The 24,681-nt window shown below is 46.2% G+C and overlaps 2 protein-coding genes across 3 annotated transcripts; both read right to left on the bottom strand.

The window, feature by feature from the left end:
• Window positions 1-95: 95 nt before the first annotated feature.
• On the bottom strand, window positions 96-11,147 carry POPDC2 (popeye domain containing 2). Of its 2 annotated transcripts, none has more exons than XM_041463900.1 (4): window positions 10,201-11,147; window positions 7,764-7,872; window positions 3,999-4,503; window positions 96-541 (listed from the first exon to the last, which is right to left on the bottom strand). In XM_041463900.1, exons 1-3 carry the CDS (start codon window positions 10,743-10,745, stop codon window positions 4,045-4,047), a joined length of 1,113 nt encoding a protein of 370 aa, XP_041319834.1. In that variant the 5' UTR covers window positions 10,746-11,147; the 3' UTR covers window positions 96-541; window positions 3,999-4,044. The 2 variants fall into 2 exon arrangements, with proteins under 2 accessions (XP_041319834.1, XP_041319835.1); XM_041463901.1 differs by having other exon boundaries at window positions 4,137-4,503; window positions 10,201-11,146.
• A 5,299-nt stretch (window positions 11,148-16,446) lies between these two features.
• On the bottom strand, window positions 16,447-18,847 carry LOC121351722 (cytochrome c oxidase copper chaperone). Its single transcript, XM_041464086.1, has 3 exons — window positions 18,620-18,847; window positions 17,050-17,158; window positions 16,447-16,653 (listed from the first exon to the last, which is right to left on the bottom strand). Exons 1-2 carry the CDS (start codon window positions 18,736-18,738, stop codon window positions 17,074-17,076), a joined length of 204 nt encoding a protein of 67 aa, XP_041320020.1. The 5' UTR covers window positions 18,739-18,847; the 3' UTR covers window positions 16,447-16,653; window positions 17,050-17,073.
• Window positions 18,848-24,681: the final 5,834 nt, after the last annotated feature.

Here is a 24,681-nt window from a genome sequence, read left to right on the forward strand (position 1 = left end):
CCACTCTGTGCCTTGAGATCACCTCAAGTGATCTCCCTCTTCAAATCCTCCCTCCCTCCAGCTGTTTTCTCCCTCTTCAAATCCTCAAACACCAATGGTTTCATCTCTGACTTTAATGGGAATCATTGAATCAAAGGGAACACAGATTCTGCAAGCAGGCTGGTATTGCTTGCAGGATATTGGTGCACTTTGGTGACAGAGCTGCTGACAGCCTCAGAGAGGCAGGACTAGAAAACAGACCGTGGAAGCACGCTGGGGAAGGCAGCTCTGGTGAACAGCCATGGGGTGGGAGGTGCTGGAGTGTCACACTGCAGTCTAAAGCATGTGCTTCATGTGCTCCTCAGTGTAGATATCTGCTGGCAGACGTCTCTGCGTGCTAAAGAGTGTCTCTGGTCAAAAACCTGTGTGAGCATCTGCTCCCTTGGAGGGCCTTTGGGATGAAAACAGCCTGTTGTTCCCTAGAGTTCGGGGGTCTGAGTGGGAGCCAGAGGGGCTCGTCCTTTGCAGAAAGGGTGAGAACTCTGGAGATGGTTTTCAGAGGCTGTAGAAGGAATGAGTAGAGAAGGAAGGAAAAGGGAGCCAGGGAAGAGAGGGGGGAGGGAGAGAGAGGGAGAGAGAGAAAGAAAGCACACCATTACTATCATACTTCCAAACTTTTCCAAGACACAAACCTCATGGAGCCCACCATTACCTGTTCTTCTTCCCTCCCCTCCTAAATGAGTGTGCAAAACTATGTAATTCTTCAACAACTGATAAATCAGGAAACAGGGTGCACCCATTCTGAGATGGCAAAAACAAACCCTTCCAAAGTGCCTTCTGTGATATTTGTTAAACAAAACCCACAGCTCCTTTGCTTTTTCTCTCAAAGCAGGTACAAAACATTAACTACTAACTTAGATACCAAGTTGTAGACCGTCAAGCATCCATCCTCCCATCTCACCCACCAAATAGAAAGGCAGCCCTAAAATGTAACTGTGAAAAAACAGGTAGCAACAGGTACACACCCTGCAAGCACTCGATAGCAAGAAACTAGAACAAATGCAATATGAACAGGAGAAAAAGCAGGTTGCTCTTAGTTGTTTAATTTCCTGGCAAGGAATAAAGCTTAGTTTCCTCTGGAGCACTGAGATATACTATACAGTTAAAGCAAGCAGTGAACAGAACCTTTGAACCTGTCTCCTTCAAACAGGCAGCATCCTCCTTAGAGAAGGAATGTGCTCATCAGTGGGATATCACAGTCCATCTTACTCATAAGCAGACTAGAAACGCTTTCAAGGAACTAGATTACATGAGCAGCAGGCCAATATGTCTTCCATCAATATTTTCTTGTGTATGACATTTGTAGCTCTTCGGGCATTCAAGAATTGCTCTCCTGAAACACAGTGTTGCAAGGTGGCTGTTGTAGTGACAGAAAAGGAAAAGGAACACCACCCACAGAAGCACTTCAGCACGGGGAATTTAGAGAGCTGCTGGGTGATTACCCACGTTGGGAGTTACTGGGGAAGGAGATGAGAGCACAGATCAGGAGAAAGCCCCTGGGAGCTCTGACATCTGGGACTTATTTTGAAGAATGACACTACAGGGGATTTCCCTGTTTATTACAGATGTAGGAAAAAGTTAGGAAAGTGCTTCACCTGAGCCATGGCAGACCTGCTCAGATTATTTGCTGAGCTGTGACAATTGTTTGGACAGAGGGAAAACCTGCAGCCCCTCTGTATCACTAATTTTTGTGGTGAGGCACTCAAGTCACTGTGGAATATTGTCCAGATGTGACAACTGCTGTTATGATGTGGGATGTGATGTGGGATGTGATGGGATATGCTGGGATGTGATGTGGTTAGGACACACAAGTGCCAAGTAGGGCAACAAGGAAGCTCTCATTCCACCACTATGAGCACACTAAACAGAGTTTTTGATTCCTTGTCTAATTACCTTAAAAATTAAAATACCACACTGTCTATTGTCTCCAGACTGATGGACACGGAAGATCATCTTCCTCTCTCCCCTCAAATACAAGCCTCTAAACATCTGGCTTTTATTGCAGGTCCCTGCTGCCAGAAGCAGCACTCCTGGATACTGTCTCTGTCACAAGATCTAGAAAGACAAGAGCTTCCAGCTCACAAGAGGACTGTGTGAAAGCAAGAATAGCTTTTTGATGTGCAGCAAAGTTTTGACCAACACACACACACCCCTTGTGTTCACAGTATTGCCTCACTGCCAAAAATGGGTGGAAATTTTTCAAAAAAGCTACAGTGTTACTTGCCTCCTTCCTTTTTTATTGCATTTGAAATTCTGGTTTTATTGAGCTTGATCAACCAGAAGAATTCTACCAGTGACCTGAGAATAGATATTCTCCTTCTGAGAAGACAAAATAGAATCAAAGCACAGGCAAAGTGACTTTGCTGTGTTCACAACACTACTTGCATTCCCTTGTGATTGCATGTTTTCACAGACACTCCGACAGCTAGGAGCATGGATGTCTCATAAGTGATTCGTGATTCCTGCCTCTCCAAGTAAGGACTGAAAAAGCTGCAAATTCATATCTCCAGCAGCCTATCAGCAAAACCAGGGGCTTCACATTCCTAGAAAAATGTGCATTTTTTTTCTCTCTCTCTGCCTCCTTAAAAAAGAAAACAACCAACTACATAAAACCAAACAACCCCAACAACAAAACCCTAATCAAAACTCTTGCTAACTCTTTATCTGATTCAGCCACAAACAAATACACTTGTTCTTTCCCTGGTCACTTTCTTCATACCCAGATAATATCAAGGCTCATGCCAGGAGCCAATGCTCTCTGCCACTGGGTCTGCAGCACAAGTAGACCCAAGCAGGCACAGAGAAGAGCAGGGTGCAATGTGGCTGTGTTCAAGGCTGCCTGATGGAAGGCAGCCACCCCAGCTGCAGCCCAGCCCTGCAACTTCCTTCCTGCTGTGCAGACCCAACTGAGACACATGCAGGGGTCACTTCTAGGAGAGAAATCCCAGTCCCAAGCTTGGTGCCTGGCAGCTGGATTACTGTGTGCGGCAGCAGGAACGCACATTTTGGGGTCTGCAGCTGGTGTGTAGCAGCTGGCATGCAGTGACTAGCTAAAAGTAGCTCAGGGTGGAATTTCTCTCTTGGCCACTTGGATTTGAATTTCAAGCACAAGCCACTCTCCCATCTATTTCTGTTGGCCTGCATTGTTCCTCTGCCCCAACAGCCACCAGGCACAAGAATGTTTTTCCCCTGTGGAGTAAGGAGCTGGCATTTTGGAAGAGATCATCTCATTCCCACTCACTGGAAAGCAGAGTTTGGGGCACCTTAAAACAATGCTTAGCCTGTCAGTCCACCTAGGGTGACTGGAGGAAAGACCTATGCCACTCAGGGCAGACTTTTCAACACCTTACTGATCTGGCAGAGGTGAATTTCTGCAGAAACAAGAACTGCTGGGATGAGCTGTGGCGGGCAGGGAGAGGAGGGACTCTGAGCTTTGTTCCCCTGCTGAGACTGAGCACTTGCAGGATTTATAGCAACTCCTTGCTACCAGTCTGCTATAAACCCTGGAGCTGTTTCTAGTCCTGTTGGCATCTCCTGGGATGTGGGCTTTCTCCCCTGCAGAACTCTCGCTCAGCTCAGCTCAGCTCAATACTGGAGTATCTCCTGGCATAGCTCTACCTCATGGTCTCAGTGACCACTGTGTACCACCTGCTAGCCTGGACACCATTTCTGTGTTTCTGCTTCTCTTCAGGGATGGGGAGAGAACTGGGCAGGGAAGAGCTTTCTATGTCCACGTTACTGGCCCTTCTACCCCACAGTACAGCTGGTGCTTGGAGTCAAGCCTCTATCCTGCCGCTTTTCCTTAGGAAAACCACATAGCTTGAGCCCACCTTCTGGGATTCCTTGGGGCAGTGGGCCAAAAAACACTGCAGAGGCGCAAACCCATGGCAAATGGGGTCCAGTGCTCTGTCCAGGCAGATGCATCACGGGAAAGACTTGCTCTGCAAGTGGGTACTTACGCGAGGGTCCCACACAGGGTGAGGTGTGCCCGTGCCAGGAGTGCCCTCACTTCATATACTCCCCTTCGCTCACATAGTCCATAAAAGACCCCGGCAACTCAGCAAAATCTTCCAAGACAAGACTGGTGGAGTCCTCACCCAGCAGATCACTGTCGGGCCGGGATGCGCGGGGGCGCGGAGCCGGCGGTGGCGGCGGTGGCGGCTGCGGCGGTGGCTCAGAGACGCTGGCCTGGCCAGAGCCTGGCAGCAGCTCCTCACAGTCCTCCGACTCCCCCTCGGAGGAGGCTGGCCCAAGGACGTGGTAGAGGCTGGGCAAGCGGATGTCGAAGCGGAGGCCAAACTTGGCGAAGAGCTTCTCGTTGAGGGAGTAGAGCTTCTCCGAGATGTCATAGCCCAGATGGGAGGAGAAGAGCCGGGCGATGTAGCGGTCCTTCCTCAGGAGGAGATACAGCTTCTTCCTCGGCCAGGTGATGTAGCTGCAGTCAGTCTCGGCTGTCAGTGTGACCTGTGGGGCAGGGAGTGAGTGGAGTAAGTTCCACTGCCTGGGCAGGGTCACCCACCTTGCAGCCATGTGCTTCACTCCAGGGAATGCCCTCAGCGCCTTTGAATCCTACTCTCCTTGGAGATGGTAGGGCTGGAGAGACAGATTTCCCTGGTTGAATGACTGGATAAATCCTTACCTATTGCTGTTTCCTCTCCCTAAGGAGGTAAAGAACCCATTTTCCTATGCAATTAGTAGCATGTCCTCATTTAACCCAGTCACATGGATGGCTACGATTCACCATCTTGCTTTCAGATGATGCTCCCTATTGAAATCTGAGGGATGTAGCTGAAATGAACAGGGCAGCACAGACACCCCTATCCCTCAGAAATGCTACAGAGGGGGCTATTTTTGCAAGCCCAGTCAGTCTGGGAGCAAGGAGCCCTGGGGGAAGCTGCTGACCCATTCTGCTGCTGGATTGCACAGCCCCACAGCCCTGCTCCAAGAAGGCCCTGAGTGTTGGAAGGGCCACCTGAAAGGCTTGCCTGGTCATCCTGCCATCCCATCTCTGCTGTTCTGCTAGACTGTGTAGGGCTGAATGGCCTTGAAGGACATTGCAGCACAGCTCATTGAGAGAGGAAATTAAAAGGTTTTATTGTGTTCATGTACATGAAGAAAACTCAGGTTTTTCAGATTGATTTAAGAGAACATTTCATTTTCCTTCTGGTTTTGCCAGTGTAAAGAGAGATCTTTTCCCCCCAAGTGTAGGACAAGAACAATTTCAGTAAAAAAATTATATAGTATGTAAGTGTATATTATAATAAATAATAATAATAAAGACAAGAAATGCAGGAGGGGTCAAACTGCCCTGGGCCAAAGAAGAACATCCGAGTGTAATGGAGACACTGGCATGTGAACAAGTGCCGGAACCAAAATATCCCGGGGGCTCCCTTTCACTCTGTGCCCAGGGGTCTCCTTGGTCAGCCGCCATGGCAGTGGGCCACTGGGAAGCTGAACATGGCTTGGCTGCATGTGTATGTCCTTGGGTTTGATATTTAATGCCATTGCCCTGCAAACAGCTGTCTGATGAAAGAAATATAGGAGATAAAACCTGAGAACTTTTCCCAGGCCAGGCGAGCAAAAAGAAGGGTCACACAGAAATTGAAATGACTGGAATCTCATTTTCTTAACCAGCCTCTGGCACAGTGATCAAAAGTGATCCTTTCTTGTGAGGGATTGAGATGCAATAAGCAAACCTGCCACCAAACCAGGACAGCAAGGCAGATTTCACTCCTGAATCCCCCCTGACACAAGTGCTCCGGCATCAGCAAGAGCCTGTAATACAGCCTTCTGGGGGAAAGTGCCAGCCCTGAAACCAAACTCCTTCAGGCACTGGGACCCAACAGTCCTGTGGGAAGCACACAGCCAAAGCAGAAAGCTCAAGGAAGGCAGCTATTCTCGTAGACTAAGTCATGCTTCTGCCATTTTTCAGTGGACTCAGAATTGAAATAGTTCAATCCAGAGAGCAGTGGGGCAAGAAAAACCTTGGGCAAGAAAAACCTTCCATGCCTTCCTCCAGCAAAGACCCAGAGTCCAACATGCACTTTTTAAACTAAATTATTGTGCTGCTAAGACAAGGTTGAGATAAGTTACAGAGTTTTATTAACTACTCAGGGTGAGAGGGACTAGTGGGTTAAGCAGCTGCCAAAAGCAGCACATCACCATGGTTCAGCATGTCCACCAAGAGTAAGGTCCTTCAAGGTACAGGACTGGTTAAGTGACACCTGATGACTGCTGGTCTCACACACCTGCTACTTCTTCATGCTCCTCTGTAAGCAAAAATGGGGTTTAGGCATTTCCAGCACATGGCCTTCCCTACCTAAGGCTCTACATCTCCATCCTGATGCCAGGCACAGCTGACCTCACTGACCAGCCCTGTCTTGCAGAGCAGGAGACGTGCCACAGCGTAGTGCTGGCAGGGCTGGCACAGCCTGGCCCCAGCCTATCCCAAGCTGTCTCACACCACAGATGAAGACCCTCAGGAGCTCTGGGAACATTTATTTCCACGGAAATCAGCTCAGAAAATGCTGTGGATGTCTTTGCAGGTTACATGCCTGCAGTCAGCCACTGCAGTCAGCTGTTTCCCTGCCCATAGCCCATCACTCTCCCTGCTGGATTCTTGGGCAAATACAGCCAAGGAGCTAGCAGCAGTCTGCTGCCAGATTGAAGACCTGTGCAAAACATGAAATACCTCCAGCCCTAGCACAGCCATGCTGCTTTTACCTCTTCTACTTCATTATCTTGGTCCAACATCCCTATTTCTGCTCACAATCTGTAGCCCTGTGCCACAGTCACATAGCCAGCTATCTCCTGCAACCATAACACTGGTGATGGCACTGTTTTCAGGAGCAATTACCATGACCCTTTCACACATGAGCCAAATTCAGACTCTAGGAAAGCAGATCTGGAGAGCTGCCCTGGTTTAACCAAGTCTGCTTGGGGCTACCCTCATGAGAAAGCATCATTTCCTCATGAGCATCCCATAATCCCAAGGGATTAGCAATATCCCTCCTGATATGCCCTAACTGACATAATGAGGGTTGACATCCTGACAGGTATCAGGCCATCCTGGGATGTGCGCTAAAGACAGAAGGATGTAGGCTTAAGTCATCTTCTCCAGAAGGAAAGCCAAAGAAACACTCTGGGGTGTTGACAACAAGGCCAAAATCCTGTCAGTTACTGCAAACGAGAATTGGCCTGGCCTCTCAGCAGGAGATCTTTCTGCTCAGAAAGAACCATATTTGGGTGTGAATCATCCTTTCTGCTTCTCCACCCAAAACACATGACCATCAGAAACTTCTGCGAGGAACGGGATGTTTATGGATTTACATCACTGCTGCACATTGCCACGGCTGCCATCCTGATGCTAGGACAATGCACCTTGCTAGCAGCATGCAGGGCAAATGCATCAGTACAGGTACTAGAGAACACCCTAAGGGAAGAGAGCTGGCAGCCTGACACCTCGATTCCCTGATAAACAGGAAGGAGTTCCACCCTCCTTGCTATCAGCAGATAGTAGGAGCATGCCCTGAGGTCTTCAGAACAAGGTAAGAAAAAAGGTTAAACAGCTGATCACACAATCCTGTGCTGGCTAAACCACCAGGAAGGGGAGGAAAGTATTCCTGAAAAGTATTCCTGGTGCTCTGAATGGCACAATGAGGCCTCTCCCCCTCCTTCTCAGACATGTAGCAAAGCACCAAGGAGTGAAGCTGAGCTGTGGTTACCTGGAAAGTTCCTTCCTCAGAAGGTCGCAGCGACTCCCACTCTGGAGAGTCCAGGAACTGGTATGGAAAGACGTAGTGAAGGAATTGTCCATCCTGGCACACTCGGATCCTGCAGAGGACAGGTGAGGCAGACAGGCTTAGGCCACAAAACAGATGTCAGACAAATCTGATAGCTCAAACAGTGTATCCCACCAGGGAGGAAAGAAATAATTGTCTCACACATGTCTCGTACCCTCTCGGGACAGCTGCAGGTGCTTTAGTGGTGAGGCTATCCCTCCTTTCTCTGTGGGATTTGCTGCCACTTCCCCATACTCCATCTGTGTTCTGTTTCTTGCTACACAGACAGCCCTCACAGGTGCAATGCTTGGTCCTAACCCAGGACTTCTCAGCCCACAGGACTGAAGCTTTCTAGGTACTTCTAAGCCAGCCTGTGGCTCTTTGTACTTGTATCTTCCTCCTGTCTCCAGGATTGCATGAGGGCATTCCCAGTCTTGGTATGGGAAGTCACAAGACTCAGGATCCCCCAAAATCCCACTGCCCATGGTTCCTCACAGATCACCCCAAGGGCTCATAGTTTGCTGTGCATTACCACTCACTTTCTCTTGGCCTTCTAAGTATCCCTTTTGCCTACTTTTGCTACAATTCCCTGCCAGGGTCAAGGTCAAACGTGCACTGAGTTCTGCTGTGGGAACAGAGAAGGATCTGCACAGGCCTGAAGCAAGGACAATGCCAGGGCACTCTGGAGTTCTATTCATAGCTCTGCATCACCAGACCTGGGGCCTCTTGCTTTCCTGTCACCATGTACCCCTGTTGTATGATGCACAAAGGAAATTCCTGCCTTCAGGAGTTAAAAGACTGTTCACCTTTGGCTTCTAATCAGCTGGCAGTGCTTCCTGGAAGGGTCAGGGATTGCAAGGCACATTTCCCAATCCAGGCATATTCTGCATTTCCAAGACCCCACTTGATCATTTTAAGAAAGAACACCATAACAGCAATGCTCTGCTGGGTCAGCAAGGACCCCACAAGGCAATAGAGTGGGTACTAGGAAATGTAAATCCATTCCCACCTCCATGGAGCATCCTTTACCAGCCAAGATGCATGTTTCCCACTGAAAAAGAGAGCCCAACAACTACCCACCATCACCATCTTACTGTCTGTTGTAGCACTTTCATGCCCACAGAGTAGCATCACGTTATCCAGTGCAGGTCAAGATAGCACAGACTCTTCCCCATCAATATTATTTATGGATACAGTAAACCTCAGAGCCAGCTGCTGACCAGAGATGTTTGGTAAGGTGAAGCGCTACTGGAAACACATATACCAAGTTTCCCTCCAGTGCTATGCCATTCAACATCCTGGTGGACCCAGAGTGCTCTTAACACATCTTAGAAAAGGGACCAACACCAAAAAAAGGAAGGTCAGCCATTCTTCTTTGCAAACTCCCTCACCAGAGAGGATTGGCCACTGCAGTAAAACAGGAGGCCCAAGTGATGCTTTGTATTCCCAAAGGAAAATCCTTGTGAGACACACCACCTGCAGCTCAGAACTGCTCCTATTTAGAGATCTTCTTCCTTTCCCATTCTTATGTAACATTAGTGCCACGTTCCTGGCAGCGGACTGGAAGCCAACACTATTGCTATTTGTATGCATCTGAATTTTGCAAATCGTTAAGTGGATATGCTGCTAAAGGCATGCCACAGGATCTCAGGTGAACAAATGCCAGTACTTGATCAGCACAGTTCATTCAATCAAATCTCCAGTGTGACTCTCTACAGGTCCCTGAGGTTCTCCTTGGTGGTCCAGAAGAAGGAATATCACAAATGCTTGACAGCACAGGGAAAGAAAGACACCTGATTAGGCAGGATCCACCACAGGAAAATACTCTCTCTTTTGAGGAAATGGTGCTCAAAGTGAAAAATGTCAAAGCCCTGAGGTTTGGGGTGTCGGGAACAGGAACTTCCCCTTGAACACTGCTGGCCAGGGAGAGCAGGTGAACTGAGGCCTCAGCACACAGCTCTTCGCATCACAGAAGTGTGCCTGGTACCCCCAGAGACCACAGGTCCAGACACACTGCTCTCCTGCCTTGAGAAACACATTCTCATAGCCAGTTTGCTCCCATCAGAAATAAGATCACTTCAAAATGACAGACAAAGGGGTAAGGATTCATCGAAAGTATCACAGGTAAGGCTGAGCTAGCCACTTCACTGCCCATAGCTTGAATCTGCAAACCATTCCCTGAAATGCTCTTAAGTTAGTAAAACAAAACTAACACCCCAAAAAGCATATTTCCCCCTTCCCCAACAAACTGATGCGTAACTCAGATCCTTTTCAGAGGGAGGAAACAATCCTCACCCCAGTTTCTACAGAGGGTGATAACACAACAATAAGCCACAGTGGTTTGCAGTCAGACTTCGTTCAGAAATGGGGGAGCCTTTACCTGCCGGACAGCAGCAGCGAGAGGCGGTCAATGGGCGTCTTGCCCTCCACCGCATAATTCTGGTCTCTGACTAGCGACTGGACCTGCTCTTCACAGCACTTCACGATTTCTTTGTAGACTTCCAGGGGCACCTGCAAGGGCAGGTACATGGTCTTGTAGAGGAGGTCAAACTCTTCTGGGATGGTGTTTCTGCGGAGCCGGTAAGCCAGGTGAGCCAGCTGAAGCAAGCAGGCGAGGACCAGCAGCATGTTCCAGATGAAGATGTCCAGCCCACAAGCGCTCAGCCAGCCCCACAGAGCATAGCAGAAGTAGCCTGGGGCCAGGAGGCCAAAGATATAGAGGGACCCAAAGATGCCACTTCCCCCCATGTAACCCAGGAGGACAATGCAGCTGGCCAGCTGGTAGGCTGCTTCCTCCATAATCTCCTTCCAAGCATCACACACCGGAGGCCGGAGAACAGCCTGGTCCCAAGAGGGGCTGTTTGTGCTCATCCTGTCCAACTCCCAACCCTCCCCAGCCGTCCTGCGCTCAAAATGAATTGTCATACACAAAGGGTGCTGCAGAATTTGGAAACCAGAGCTGCTGGGTAGCTGTTCCTCCTCCTCTTCCTCTTGTGCACCGTCTGGTCCCACAGCAGTGTTTCAAAGTAACATGCTAAAAATGTGCTGCCGAGTGTTTTTGCACTCGAAAAATTCCAAAAGCGTTTGCTTCTCCTCTTTGTGGCTCACAAAGCGTCGGCTGGCCCCCTCCTTAGCCACAACAGCGAGAAAAGAAGCTGGCAAATGTGGGGCCAAAAGAGCTCGGTCAGAAAAAGAGTCGAGGCCATTAGCTGGAAAACTCACAGACAGGACAGAGATCTCTTTGCACTGCCTGTCTCGCCTGCGCTGCAGCAAATGGAATAGCGACTGTCAGAGAGCAGCAGAGGGAGCTGGTGTTGAGTGTGGAATGTGTATCTCTTGGCAGTGGAACGGAGAGAGACCCCAAATGGATAACCATGTTTGGAATTGAAATCCAAGGAGCAAAAGCAGCGAGGAGAACAGAGAGCAAGCATGCACCCGCTACTTAACATAACTCAGGCAGCCAGATAAGCCCAGCGCAGCGCGAGGAGGGGAAAGAAGAAGGGAAAACAACCAGCTTATCATGGCAAGCTCCAGTCACACATCGGGCTCTCCACCGCTCTGCACTCCTGCGAGAGAGTGACTTTCACGCAGCACAAAAAAGGAAAAAGGTCACCCCCTTTTCCCACTGTGGTTCGTAACTGTGGCAGGGACTTGGCAAAAGAAGAGAGGCTGGCTCTCAATTAATACTTTCCAGGTCCATTGCAGCCTCTCCTTACTCCAGGGAGCTTCCTCTCGTGGGGTGTTTTAGATCAAGGGGCACAAGGAAAAGCTTTGTACAATCAGAGAACTGTGAATGCAAGGGATAAAACTAGAGCAAACAAGACTCTGGTACCCAGTTTCATCTGTCATGAAGATGACACTATCCTGCCTGCCAAAAGCTTTGTAAGTGTGTAACACTTGGAAGCACATTTTGTGGGGGAATCCTAGTTGAGGGATTACAGGCTCTGCTGGGAATCACCCTTGAGAAACATCATCTCACATTCTCATTTTCCTAATAGTTATTTAGAACCTGCCCCAGACCCTCATTTAGCTCAAATAGGACAGCCAACACTTCCCACTCAGGTAACCCAGGATATAGGCACAAGAGGGAGCCTTTGAGGTCAGTCCTCCATGGTCAGCTACACAAAACATGCATAAATTCAATTCCTCCCCTGCTTCAAGTAACACATTATCAGTCACACAGGCAGGATCTGCCCCACTGCCAGGATGCAGTTACATTTCAGGCATTGACGCAACCCACGTGGTCTCCCATCACAGTATGAAGTCAGCCTGCATGGGTCAGTGGGGTAGAGATAGGGTTTCAAGGGTGGTCGTGTTTCAGGCTGAGCTTGCAGCTGCCCTGCCTAACATGCCATTCCCATTGGCACCATTCAGTTAAAGACACACTGATTGCCTCTCTGAACTCACAGTGCTCTGGAATAACACTGTCTCCCGGGCAAGGCTGCAGCAATGCTTTATGGCAACCTTCAAGAATTAATCGTGGTTTTGGCCAGCACAATCTTATTTCTGCAATGATGAGGTCATGTGCAACAGAGAGCTGCATGGCTCCTAAGAGCCATCCTGGCAGGTTGACATGTGGGAAAGAAAGAAGACAAATTAAGCCTTGCACAGGGTGAGCACAGTCCATTCAGAAAGGTGCTTTCTGTTAAGGGTAAAGTGAAACAGGGAACCTGGTCTTCAGAGACCCCTTAACTAAGTGAAGAAATAAATCCTAGCTACTGAAGCAGAACAACACTCATCTGCAAGAGTTATGGGGAAATTAAGAACTTTCTCTTGACCTTCTCTCCAAAGCAAGACAGATGATCTTATAGGTAAAGCACCACAATAAAAATCTTGGGATCCAGGTTCTGTGTTTCATACCATTGCCATATACTTGCTATATGATCCCAACAACAACTAGTTGTCCTTGTTTTTCTGCCTTTAGGCCTCTGCAAAAAATCTGTAAGGAGCCTTCTCTCCAAGATAGACTGACATCTGATAAAATGGGGAGTTGGGATATAAAGATTGTGAACACTTAGGAAAAAGATACTTACATAAGATCTGTGAGACAAAACTGAACCGCTATGAGAAGAAATGTAGAACTACATTAGAGGAAGCATCCTGAGAAGCACCATGGCAATTTCTCCTACCTTTTCATACTACCAAAACGCTTTTGCAGGGCATCAAAGAAAGTGGAAAAAAGGAAGTTAATAATTTCATCCTTCAGTTAGGTAAATTCCTGAGTAAAAAATAAACTAGAACACAGTGTTAATGACTCATTAGGACAATGAGTTTATGTTCTGACATCTTCTAGAACATAAATAGTAGTGCTGCAGTGATGCTGAAGCACTGTGGGTGACGATGACTTGTTATGATTTCTCTGTGAAAGGCAGACAGGGAGCTTTCAACCCACAGCAATAACAGCACAAAGATCTCATTAGAAACAACACAACTTTTCTGCTGGATCCCAATGTGACATTGTAGAGAGAATGATACAGCACTTTAAATGGTAGATCTCGGAGCACACACTAGAGGTTAACTTAGTGTTTTCAGACTCAAACTTCCAAAAGGAAGATTTGTAAAGTGATTGAACCACCAAGACTAAATCTTCCTTTCTCCCTTGACAGTAGCATGGCCATACACATCATCTTCACAGCACTTTCAGTTTTCTACACAGCAAAAGTAAAAAAACCCTCTTATTACCAAAGAGACATTTTATTTTCATGCCTTACTTTGGATTGAATGCCCTTCATCCAGGGACACTGGTTCATCCAAGACAAGTGTTCAAAAGCCAATACTGATTCAATGGGAAAGGGACATACCAAAGTTGAAAAGAATTTGGAATGAAGATGGCAAGTTCATAGAAAACACCTGAGCAACATTAACACCCTTCCCTGGAAGTAAACACGTAACCATTACTACAAAATGTGTTTGTGAAAAACAGACATGTCAGACTTTTCAGCACTGAAGCAGGCAGTGTGGAAACAGGTACTTCACTGATTTCACCACTTAAAATGGACTCAACCAGTAGCACTTAATATTTAGCTGCATGTGATGATGCAACACAGCCTGCACTATGTTTGGCAAATAAATCCTCTGTCCTTGAGAGCCACACAACACAGAGATTATCAGTCCCACATCTCACAGCAGCTGCATGACTGGTTATTTTGCCCATCCTTTAGGAAATGAACAGGTTCAGTACTGATCCCATAAGCTGAAAACCAGTTCAATCACCTGTGTTGAGGACACTAACACCTTGGTGGCTTGAAGTCAGAGAGGGCATAATCAAACACCTCTTTTCTGATTTATTATCTAGTGCATTGTTGACATTAGTCTGTAGAACTGTTACTTACACATGAATAAACACTGTAGCTCCAAAACATACACATTTGATTTACAACTGCTGGGAAAGGTCTCAAGCCTACTCCAGACAGGCTCACAGTGAATTACAAAGGTTCAGAGATGGCATGTACTGTATCTAGTTGTGCTGCTCTATAGTTTAGGCAAGTTTCCTGCTACTGCTGCGCTTCACACTCTCAAGGTACACACCACCCTGTGCAGGGCAGGGTCTGTCACCAACACTGTCGGCAAGTATTAACGCAGGAACTCCCACTCCCTGAATGAAACACTGAATCCACTCCACAGGAATACCACAGTAAGAAATGAAGTCACTCAGCAAGGAATTTGATTTGACTACAAAGTTCTCCCATTGTTGCTTTAAGTGTAGAGCTGTCCAGTATCCTTTCTGTACCTGTTGTACACAGGTACATCAGCATCCCACTCATTTCCAAAAACTTTCTGAAGTACTTGCCACGTTTTTACCCTCATGGAGGTCTAAACATCCCAATTCTTAAGTGAAGAGAATTTGTGTAAAATTGTGCAGGAATGTTTTTTTCTTTTCTTGACCTGATATAAGCAGCACGCCAGTCTCACTTGGCCACTTCCTGCCCTGCTCTATTCTGTGGCACCATTTTCACGTTTACCATGCTACCACAAAGCTGGTGCTCATCTACCTCTTAGCATTCTCTTCAGTTCATGCTCTGACACACAATGGTTCAACAGTTCCTGTTGTGACGAACACTCCATGTGTGCAGACATGAGGTTTGATTCTATTTCTCAGAAGGCTGATTTATTATCTTATGATATATATTAAAATACTACATTAAAACTATACTAAAAGAACAGAGAGAAAAAAAGATGATCAGAAGGCTACAAAGAACAAAAATATAATAGAATAACAAAATCTTGTGACTGCTCACAGCCTCAGCACAGGTGGCTGTGATCGGTCATCAATTGAAACAATCCACATGGACTAATGGAAGATGCACCTGCTGCATTCCACAGCAGCAGACAGTTAGTGTTTACATTTCTCTCCCGAGGCCCTCAGCTCCTCAGAGGGGAAAAATCCTAGCAAAGAATTTTTCATAAAATATCATAACTACAGGTTCCTACCTCAAGACAATAATAAACACCAAGAAGAGCACCTGCTCCTCAAACAGCTAGTGCCACAGGCAGCTTTGAATGCTTTCTGCCAGAGCCAAACCTGCATCCCTGCTCTGAGGCTGAAAGGCAGCGTGGACAGAACTCTTGCCTCAAGACAGGACCTTCAGAAAAGATTCCCAGAGGAAGAGCCTAAACTCTCCTCATGCAACTTGTGAGTCTCAACTGAGGTAGCACCGAGTGTCACATACTAAACGTTCACAGCCAAAAACCATTGCTAACTCAGGATACACAGGGCCCGGCAGGCAGAGAAACAATCATGACTGCACTCATCCCTGCAGCAGGATCAAAGCCAGGAGAAAAATCAAGACAAAGCACAGGTTTGTCTCTTCAGTTTCTGAAGAGAAAACTCATCAGGAGAAAAAGTAATTATTGATACCATATTCAGGAAAGTCAACTCACCACAGGAAGAGTAACATTAGGGTTGCACAATTACATATTATCAAGCCAGAAAAGCCCCACCAGTAACAAGCCAGAAATTGCACCTAATGTTTCTCTAGATTGTAAGAAGGAATCAAAGGCAACAGCTACCTTCCCACCATCATCTCATACAAGTGAAAGAAGCCAGAAAACAAAAGCCCATGCGTGCATAGCCAAGACCAACACAAAAAAACTCAGAAAAAAAAAACCCTTTTACTCTCAGGCAAGTAACCTGTACATAAAAGTCACTTGCAGTAACAGGGAGCAGCAGTTCCCTGCTCCCTTTCTGTTGCAGAACTACTGGCTCAAGCAAGTTTTGAGATGGAAAGTACCTAATTTTTCATTACAAAGAATGAAGCTCGGGTAACGGTATTCAAAAGCCATTGGAAGAATTCAAACACGGAGAAATCAAATACAGTTTTGACTCTAAGGAAGTTCATTTCATAAGACTGTGGTCGCCTTTGTACAAACATAGTTACAGCTACTGTCACAAACAGCAATGCAAGCTTCAGCACAACTGCTGAAAGCTGCAAGAGTGCAATATAATTTCACAATTTGCATCAGTGGGAAAACCCACCAAAGTCCTCTCTGTTCAACCACACCACCACAGTACTCAGTAGGAAGAAAGAGATCCCATGTTAATGATTGAACACGCTTTCCTCATTCTCTCATAAGGAGGGCACTGTCATTTCTTTACTTAAAAAGAAACAGAAGTCAGGAACACCGGTCATTTTCAGGCTTTTATTAAGAGGAAAAAATATATTTTCTATAGCAGTGGTCAAGAGCAAGCAGTGGAAAAGCTACAGATGTGATGCATACTCTATCGTTAAAGACTCTTCATAAATAGACTCTGTTCATATTTGTTCTTTGAAGTAATTTGCAGAAATAATTTATTTTGCAGCTTTCCAGAACACAGTCACACCAAAGACATCATCTAGAAGAAAAAGGAAACACAGCTTCACAAAACATGGATTTTCACTGGATATTGAGCAACAGTTCAACAATCAACAAAAAGACCCCAGCACAAACCCACAAAAACCAACTCCCATGTGCCCTAGCACCAGAAACCTAAACTGAGGTTTGGATCTCTTAGCAGATGACAGAGGCAGCACCATTCTCACTGCTGAAGGGTGACTCACAGAGGCTGTGTGCTGCCAAGGGTTTCACCGCCCTCACAGGACAGCAATGTTGGCTGTAATGTCAATGAGGATTGCTCTGCCTTCTCTTTCGTAAGGGCAACACCATCATGAACACTACTCTGGGCCTTCCAGTGGCACCAGCTGAGGTGCCAGGGCACTTCAGAGGCAGAGATCCTGAAGGTTGTACTCACCCCACTCAGTCCTGCTCATCTCACTCATATTTTGAAGCCCAGAGCTCTCATACACTCTTTGTGAGCTTCAATTAGGTGCCCACAATTTTCTTCTCCCTTCTCAATAATGCTGCAAAACAAAAAGATTTCCAGGGTTCAGCAATAAAATGTTCACTTACTTTCAGTTAAAGAAACAGAACTGACAAACTGTTGGGGACAATTAAAAATCCCTATTAGGATCCAGAGATACTTTTTTTTTCTATCCTGTCAAGGGCACTGCTGTTCCAGACAATATAAAACCATCCCAAAAAGTTACCCAAGTCTGGAGCTGTGCACTTAAAACTCTGACAACAGGCATAAAAGAACTTCCTGTTAACAGGCCAGGGTCTATTCTGGGCAAGTCCGGATGGGGATTTGTTATACAACACAAGGCTGTCACATCATCAAGTATGCTGAGCTGGTCAGTTTCAAATTATCCAGCAGGGAAGCAACAAAATTTCTCCAGTAAGAGAACAATATAGAACAGGTTAATCAGTAAATGATATTTTAGTCCAACTTCAGTTGCAATTAAAGGACCCTGAAGCAAAAAGCAAAACAAAACACAGCACCTGTCCAGCTATTGTTGAAAAAATGATTCACCATACATGGTAACTTTTGATGTTACTCATCTATCCAAGTAAGAGTCTCTCATTGTTGGTATATCAGGTACACCACAAAAGAAGTTCAGACTTGCTTTTTGACTGAATGACAGAGCTGTTTAGGTTTGTTCTTAGTTTTTTTTCTTTACAATGAGCATGGACACGTCCCCTGGCTGCCCAAGGGAACTCCATCTGACCAGTAACATCCATCCTACTATCCTTTCCTTAGGGGGCCCTGGATTCACCTCTACTCTACCATGTAATTAGCCATGCTCCCCTAAACTTAGCAAAACCAGTGTTCAGTATTGTGTCACCTACCATCTATACCATCAGCAAAGTAAAAAAAAAAGAGAGACAACTTGGTCATCAGATTAAAGTTTTTTAAACTTTAAAGATTTACTGTCAAAGAAGCTCCATTTTGAGGATGCACTTTATACCATTTTATAGGTCCTATGATCATGACTAAGCCTATAATTACCAATGCAGCTATACAGGTCACTGTCGAATTTTGAACTTCTCTGGGAAATGTCATCCTCTGAGACTCAAAAAAAACCCCAGAGTATTTTGCTTTATTTAAAAGAGAATGTAATCTATACTCAGGTGAACAATAAAGAAATTATCACCTGCTGGTACGTGTTGCTTCAATCAACAACAGTGAAGATTTACAAGCAGCATTAAAAGCTGATCTTTGAAACCTATTTTAAACACGGGCTACGAGTTTTTAAACTCTTCGTTTCTAAAGTATCCTTTTAAGTTTTCTCTCCCTATTCACACTGTCCCTCCTCCCTCGGATGCTCCAGCACCCTCCGTCCGGGACGGGGAGCGCCCCCAGGATGCCGGGCGCACGAACCCCAGGAAGGGAGGGAACGCGGCGGGCAGGGCGCACACCCGGGGGAAGGGGGAAGGCCCGGCCGCGGAGGGGCGGCCGCGGGGAGCCCGGGGCCGGTCCCTACCAGGCGTCCCGCGCCTTCTTGGTCTCGGGGCAGGCACAGCAGGCCTTCAGCGGCTTCTTCTCCTCCCGCGCCTCCCCCGCGCCCTTGCCGTCGCAGCTGGCGGCGGCCATCGAGGACATGGCGGGCAGTTCCCGGCTCCCTCAGCCCGCGGGGAGAACGGGCCGGCGGCGGCCGTGCGAGCGCGGCTGGTTCCGGGAACCTCGCCCGCCCCTTCCCGGCCCGCGGCCTGCCGGGAGGGGTGAGTGCGGGCCCTCCTCCCGCCGCTGCCCCGCCTCTTCCTGGCCGTCACGCCGAGGCGAGCGTGGGCGCTGCCACACAGTGGCGGGGCGAAAGTGACATTTTCCAGGGACACGCAGTACTGAAGGAGCCCGAAGGGGAAGGAGGGAGCTGGCAGCGGGGAGGACAAGTGGCGTCGTCAGGCGAGAGCAGCTGTCTCCCGCCGCGGTCAGCAAGAGCAGCAAGTGACGCCCTCGGCTCTGCCAGCGCCGGGCTCCACCCTGAGAGTTGTGGCCAGCCAGCTAAACCGCTTTCTTCCTACTCAGCCAGTGGGGAAAACAGAGGATCAGTTCCTTGTGGGGGGCTACACGGACACAGCACAGTCACCATCACTGGGATCATTAATGTCACGGTTTCATGGCAGCGGCCCAGCAGGGCCGGCCCTTGGCACTGCTGCAAAAGGATGTGCCCTGATGCTTGATCTTTCATGCTTTCAAGCCTAAACAACAAGAAGGGATATTTAGTTTGTGAAACAGAGAGCAACTAACGAGCTCCAAGTGCTGTCCATGCTTGACATGCTTCAGTGATCTCAGACCTTGGGGGGGGAGTAACAAATCTTGGAAAGAAGAATGTGCACTGATACTGGACACAAAGAATGCAGAATTTACAGGCCAGAAGGACATCTGGCAGAATTTCCAAGATGAAGAAGAAAGTAATAAAGCCAACTCAGCCATTGTGTTAAAATAGCTCCAACTGGGTAAAAGTTAATTCTGGTAGGGGGAGATGGTGACCACCAAGTCAGGTACCACTGACTCCAGAAACCCACTGACTCAAGTAGAAGACTGAGCATGCAGACTATATTGCATGAAAAGTGAGAAAATCGTTAACCAATGGAAGATAGAATACTAATTTATAAGACAAGTATGTAACTTGTAGCCAATGAAAACAAATGCCTTTGTTTGCTAAAATGTGTAAATAGTAAAAAGCTTTGGTAGTTGGTGTGCTTGATCTGTGGAATACCACAAAACACCCAGGCTTGCACAACTCCAAAAGAAACAATGTCTTTCTTGAGTGTGTAATTACTGGGTTGTTGCACACCAGGTATAGTTCGACTTTTGTGGACAACAGCATGGGCAATAAGGGGAGAAGATACAGAGCTGCTTTTCCTTTGTAGTCTGTCCCAAACCAAGGCATCAGTAGCCACTCTTGCCTTTTAGATTTCTGCCACATACAAGCCACAGTTTGACTCTTAGGCCATAGTTTGTCACCTCCCAGTGCTACATTTGTGTTTGCCACCCGTCCTGACCTCCAGCATGATACGCACACTAGACTGGCAGGCACACTGCAGACCAAAGGGATACCCCACACAGGCAATGGGGGAAGGGCAGGACAGCAGTGGATGTGACACTGCTGAGACCTTGCAAATGGAAAAGATTAATATGCCCACGGGAATGCAGCTGCTGTGTCTTTTAGTGGGATGTTGCAAGAGTCAAAAAAGAACTGGTAGTTTCTGTTGTGCAGTAAAGGGATCCAAAATCGTAGGAACACTGACAAGAACAAGGAGGAACAGAAAGTGTCATGTAACACTCACTCACTCACCTAATCACCAGTGAATTATCCATGGATCTCTGCTCAGTAGCCTGTTCCCCACTATGCCATTTGTCTGGCAAGGTTGTTCAGGTGACCTGCACCCACACAGCCTCCTGGTTCAGCACACGTGCATTGTGAGGCCATGCAGCCAGGTGTGATGATCTGGAACATATACAGGTTGCACTTGTTGACCAAAATATTATTTTCCCAAATTCACACAAACACGCTGCAAGATAAAAGCTGAGATTAAAACATCTATCAAAAGCACTCATCAGTTGTCCAAAGCAGTGCCTTGTTCCTGTGTTTGTTAAACATACTAAGCATGTTTGTCTTTCCTTCCTAAAGCTTTATCTGCTGGCCACTTTCCAAAGGCCTAGATAGGGCTGTTGATAGCTCTATCTAACACAAACTCTGAGGGAAAGACTGTAATAAAACCTCCAAGAGGATTTCTCAAGTTTGCAGTTGAATGGTATCTATTATTTAGCTTTTTTAATATTAAAAAGAAAGTTTGAAAGACATTGATTTGGCCTGTAGAAACAAGGAAGACACAAACCAAAATACATTGTGTACTCTGGCCCAAGTTATGGAATGCCAAGGGCAGAGAGAGGTTAAAATTTAGTCGTCTTGAGAGATGACTTCAGATGGGTCTGCACAAAGGTATGGCCTCTGAAGACTAAACATCTCTGGAAGCAGCATTCCACTCCAGCAGCCTTCCAAATAGATTAAGGAGGACCACTGCTATTTTGGCCATGCTCCTTGCAGGGTAACAGTTTGTAACAGAATTGCCTCAGAAGAAGGAATCATTTATTGATGGGATCAAAGTACAGAGGCTGGAAGGGAAGAGAAGGAAGAGAATACCCATTAAAGCATGGTTAACACATTTTGATACTGATTGCACCAATTTGGAGTACAATGCAGAGGTGAGACCACAGCCATTTCTCTTCTGACATTGCATTGTGCATAAGAATTGATTGTTAACTCAGTGATTTTTGTTTTCTCTTTGTCATCTGTTTGCTGACAGTGGCAGAAGAAGTATGTTAGAGAGCTATGTGTCAGAATGAACAGATTTATCTAGCAGACAAGAAGGAATAGCTAAGGGCATGTTACTGAGATGAGACCGTGGGAAATTTGTTGGAACAAGTACCCAGGAAAAAAGATCCAGTGAAAATCTGAGTCTCTGAAAAAGACAATAAGAAAAGACCCTCCCTCAAGCTGCCATATAATTTGGCAGCCTGGTGCCACTTGTGAGAGTACAGGGACTGCAGGTAGCACTGGACATTTACAGCTCTTGACTTAGAGGACTAATGGGTGAAATAGGGAGAGACTACCCAGCTGTCATGGGTTTCCAAATTATTTGCCCTGTACAGCCTTTTATCAGAATTGAAGAACATACAGCAGGGGCTCATAATGTGTGAACATCACAGCAGCACTGCAGACATTGCCATTGGCTTCCTGTGTCTTCAGTTTCACCTACTAAAACAATGATTACCCAAAAAAATATCTACTTGTCTCCAATGAACAGGTTTTTCAAGGAACCTCAAAAATGTATTTATATTCATTGTTACTGTTAGGTTGGGTAAGCCCCTATCATTGTCACTTGAAAGTAACAGTCTGGGGTAGGCTGGGGTTTTCCAGATTTTTTATACTTCTGATATACATGATAGAAGGTACATTAAGCAGTGGAAATTTTGTGTGATGAAACTGACCTGAAGGTATGTTGGTATTTTCCATGTAGTGCCTATTCTGGGAACCACTTTATCATCTTGAAAAAAGAAACCTGTTCAATATAGTCTAAAGAAGTATTTTTGGTTTTGACTGAGTATAAACATAAGACAGCCAAAGCTCCAGCAGCCCAGTCAACCATATGTTGTGTTTTACTGTCAAAAAAAGTTGTTTGTGGTTTGTGTCAATGCTTAGATAACGTGAAAATAAATTATTTCAAAGCTCTGAGCAAGATGTCTTGTCAAGACCTGTTGCCTCTTATATTAACTGCCCAAGAACAGGATAGAGTTTCTCTTTCTGATCAGAGTTGCCGATCTGCAATTACCAAATGCTATCACTCAGCAGTGGCACCAGAGAGAGAATGAATGCTGGGATAGAAGGGCTTATGCTCCAATCTAGTACAATGGAAGAGACTCTAAGGTCATTATTTACACCCCCTCTAAGCTCAACTCCACCTTTAGGTGAAGGCAAGGGGTTCAAACACTGGACTGATATCACCTCAAGAAGCAGTGCACCAGTCCCTTCCCAGACTGAAGAGGCAAATCCTCATGTTTCAGGACTACAGCATGAATTCTGTACACAAGGATTCTGTACCACAGGATGGAACCATCCCCTTCCTGGGAGACCATCTTGAAAGTTAGTATGGAGGAAGTCTCCTTGCACTGGCAAGCAAGCCCTTAAAAACACAAGAGCAGAATCAAGATTACTTTAAAAGCTTTTGTGTCTCTTGAATGCTCTACAAAGCCAGTCCTATAACAGCTCCTCTCTTGCCAGAAACACAGCCAAATCTTCAGAGCATCAGCCTGGAGGTGGAAGGCAGTTTGAAAGGATGAAGTCACTTTCCAGTTTAAAACCAGAACTGCTGTCTCTAACAGCAATACTCAGCCCACAGCATCCCAGACATTCTGGGGTCTCATGCTGGGACCAGGACTCTGGTCCCACCCTCCCCAGTAAAGAAGACAGTGACCCTCCTACAAGCTTTGGTATAAACTTAAAAGGTATGAATGCCTTCCTCACATTGTTTTCTGCACATCTCTCACCAGTTTGTGCTAGGATTAGGACTATCATCACTTTCATACTATGCCCCTTCTTGTCACTGTCCATTGAAAGCATATCCAAACATATAAGTAAAGATGAGGAATTTGCCATGCATGCAGCACTGCAAAATCTGGATCAGTGAGTTCAGTATGCAGTCTCCCTGGTAATAAGGCAAAAGAAGGAAGCTGGTGTTTTGTTCTGCGCCACAAAATAACCTGCCTGCCCCACATATGTTAGAAGTAGGAACTATGAGCCTTTAGACACAAGACATGTGGCAGCTTTTCCACAACGCAGATATGCAGCAGCTGATGTTCAATGTGCATTTAAAGGCTGGTCAGGCTTATTTCAGTGCTTGCTGGGGTGACTGACCAGCTGTTCCCTTTTGTGGAGGGAACACCCATAAAAATCTGAGCATTTTGGAATAAATCTTATTGCACAGACTCATGGGAAGGACAGGTGTTTGCATTCAGATGGCTGCATCTGTTACCAACACAAGAAAAGAGCATGACAGAAGACAACTGTCTGTTTTCTGATAGTCTCTACACATACTAATTTAGAAAATTTTAATCTGCACCTGGGAAATAACACCACTAGTCCTCCAAAAGACATGAATCTGCAACGGACTGTCCCTACACTGCAGTCAGGCTCACTGTTTTTGGGTAAAAGTCAGAAAAAAATAGCCCAGGTTTAAAAGCACTTAGGCATGAAGCAGATATACATTAGTCACCCGTGGGGAAATTTTTCTTTCTCCCAATATTGCAGAGTTACCCAAGACAGTGGCCTATAAAGATCTTTCCAAAGAGGAAATCTCTTCCATTCTCAGTTCTCATTATTTGAAAGAGCAGGATTTTCAAACTTCTGCAAAAAGACCTATATGAATTGTCAGAACTGAGCACAATCAGACAGCTGAGCCACTGTTAATATAAACCACTACATGCACGCATCCCCAATTAGTCACCTCACAAAAAACAAATGCAGACCCAAAGTTCTGTTCTTGTACATCACAGCAAACCTCATTCAGAGCCCAAGTCCAGGAGCCTGTCCAGGAAAAAAAAAACATCTCATTGCAGTTCCATAAAATCATCCATAATACAAACTTCTAACCTTGATCCAGTCCAGTTCTGCTGCAAGCCAGGTAGTGTTTCTGCAACTCTCGTGAATGGTGTTAAGCTGTCAGTCAATTGAGAAGCAGCAAAACTGTAGGTCCACTTCTTTTCCACTGCACACATTCAATTTTTCCTTTTTTTTTTTTTCCTGTAAGTTTTGCTGCTATTAACAATTTGATTCTGCTTGATGGCAGGCCATTTTGATGCCTATGTCAGTGGTAAACCTGGCTTGTTTGAATCTATTCAAGTCTCTCATTGTCATATTTTATGAAATGTGAAGCTCCACTACAGAAAATGGTTTAACATTCTCAATGAACTGCAGGACCTGACTGGAAGCCTGGAAGGAATCATTCGTATTTACAAATACATGAGTCATTCCATATTTGGGAT

Source organism: Pyrgilauda ruficollis, unplaced genomic scaffold (assembly GCF_017590135.1).
Source record: "Pyrgilauda ruficollis isolate IOZ18807 unplaced genomic scaffold, ASM1759013v1 scaffold17, whole genome shotgun sequence".
Lineage (NCBI taxonomy): Eukaryota > Metazoa > Chordata > Aves > Passeriformes > Passeridae > Pyrgilauda > Pyrgilauda ruficollis.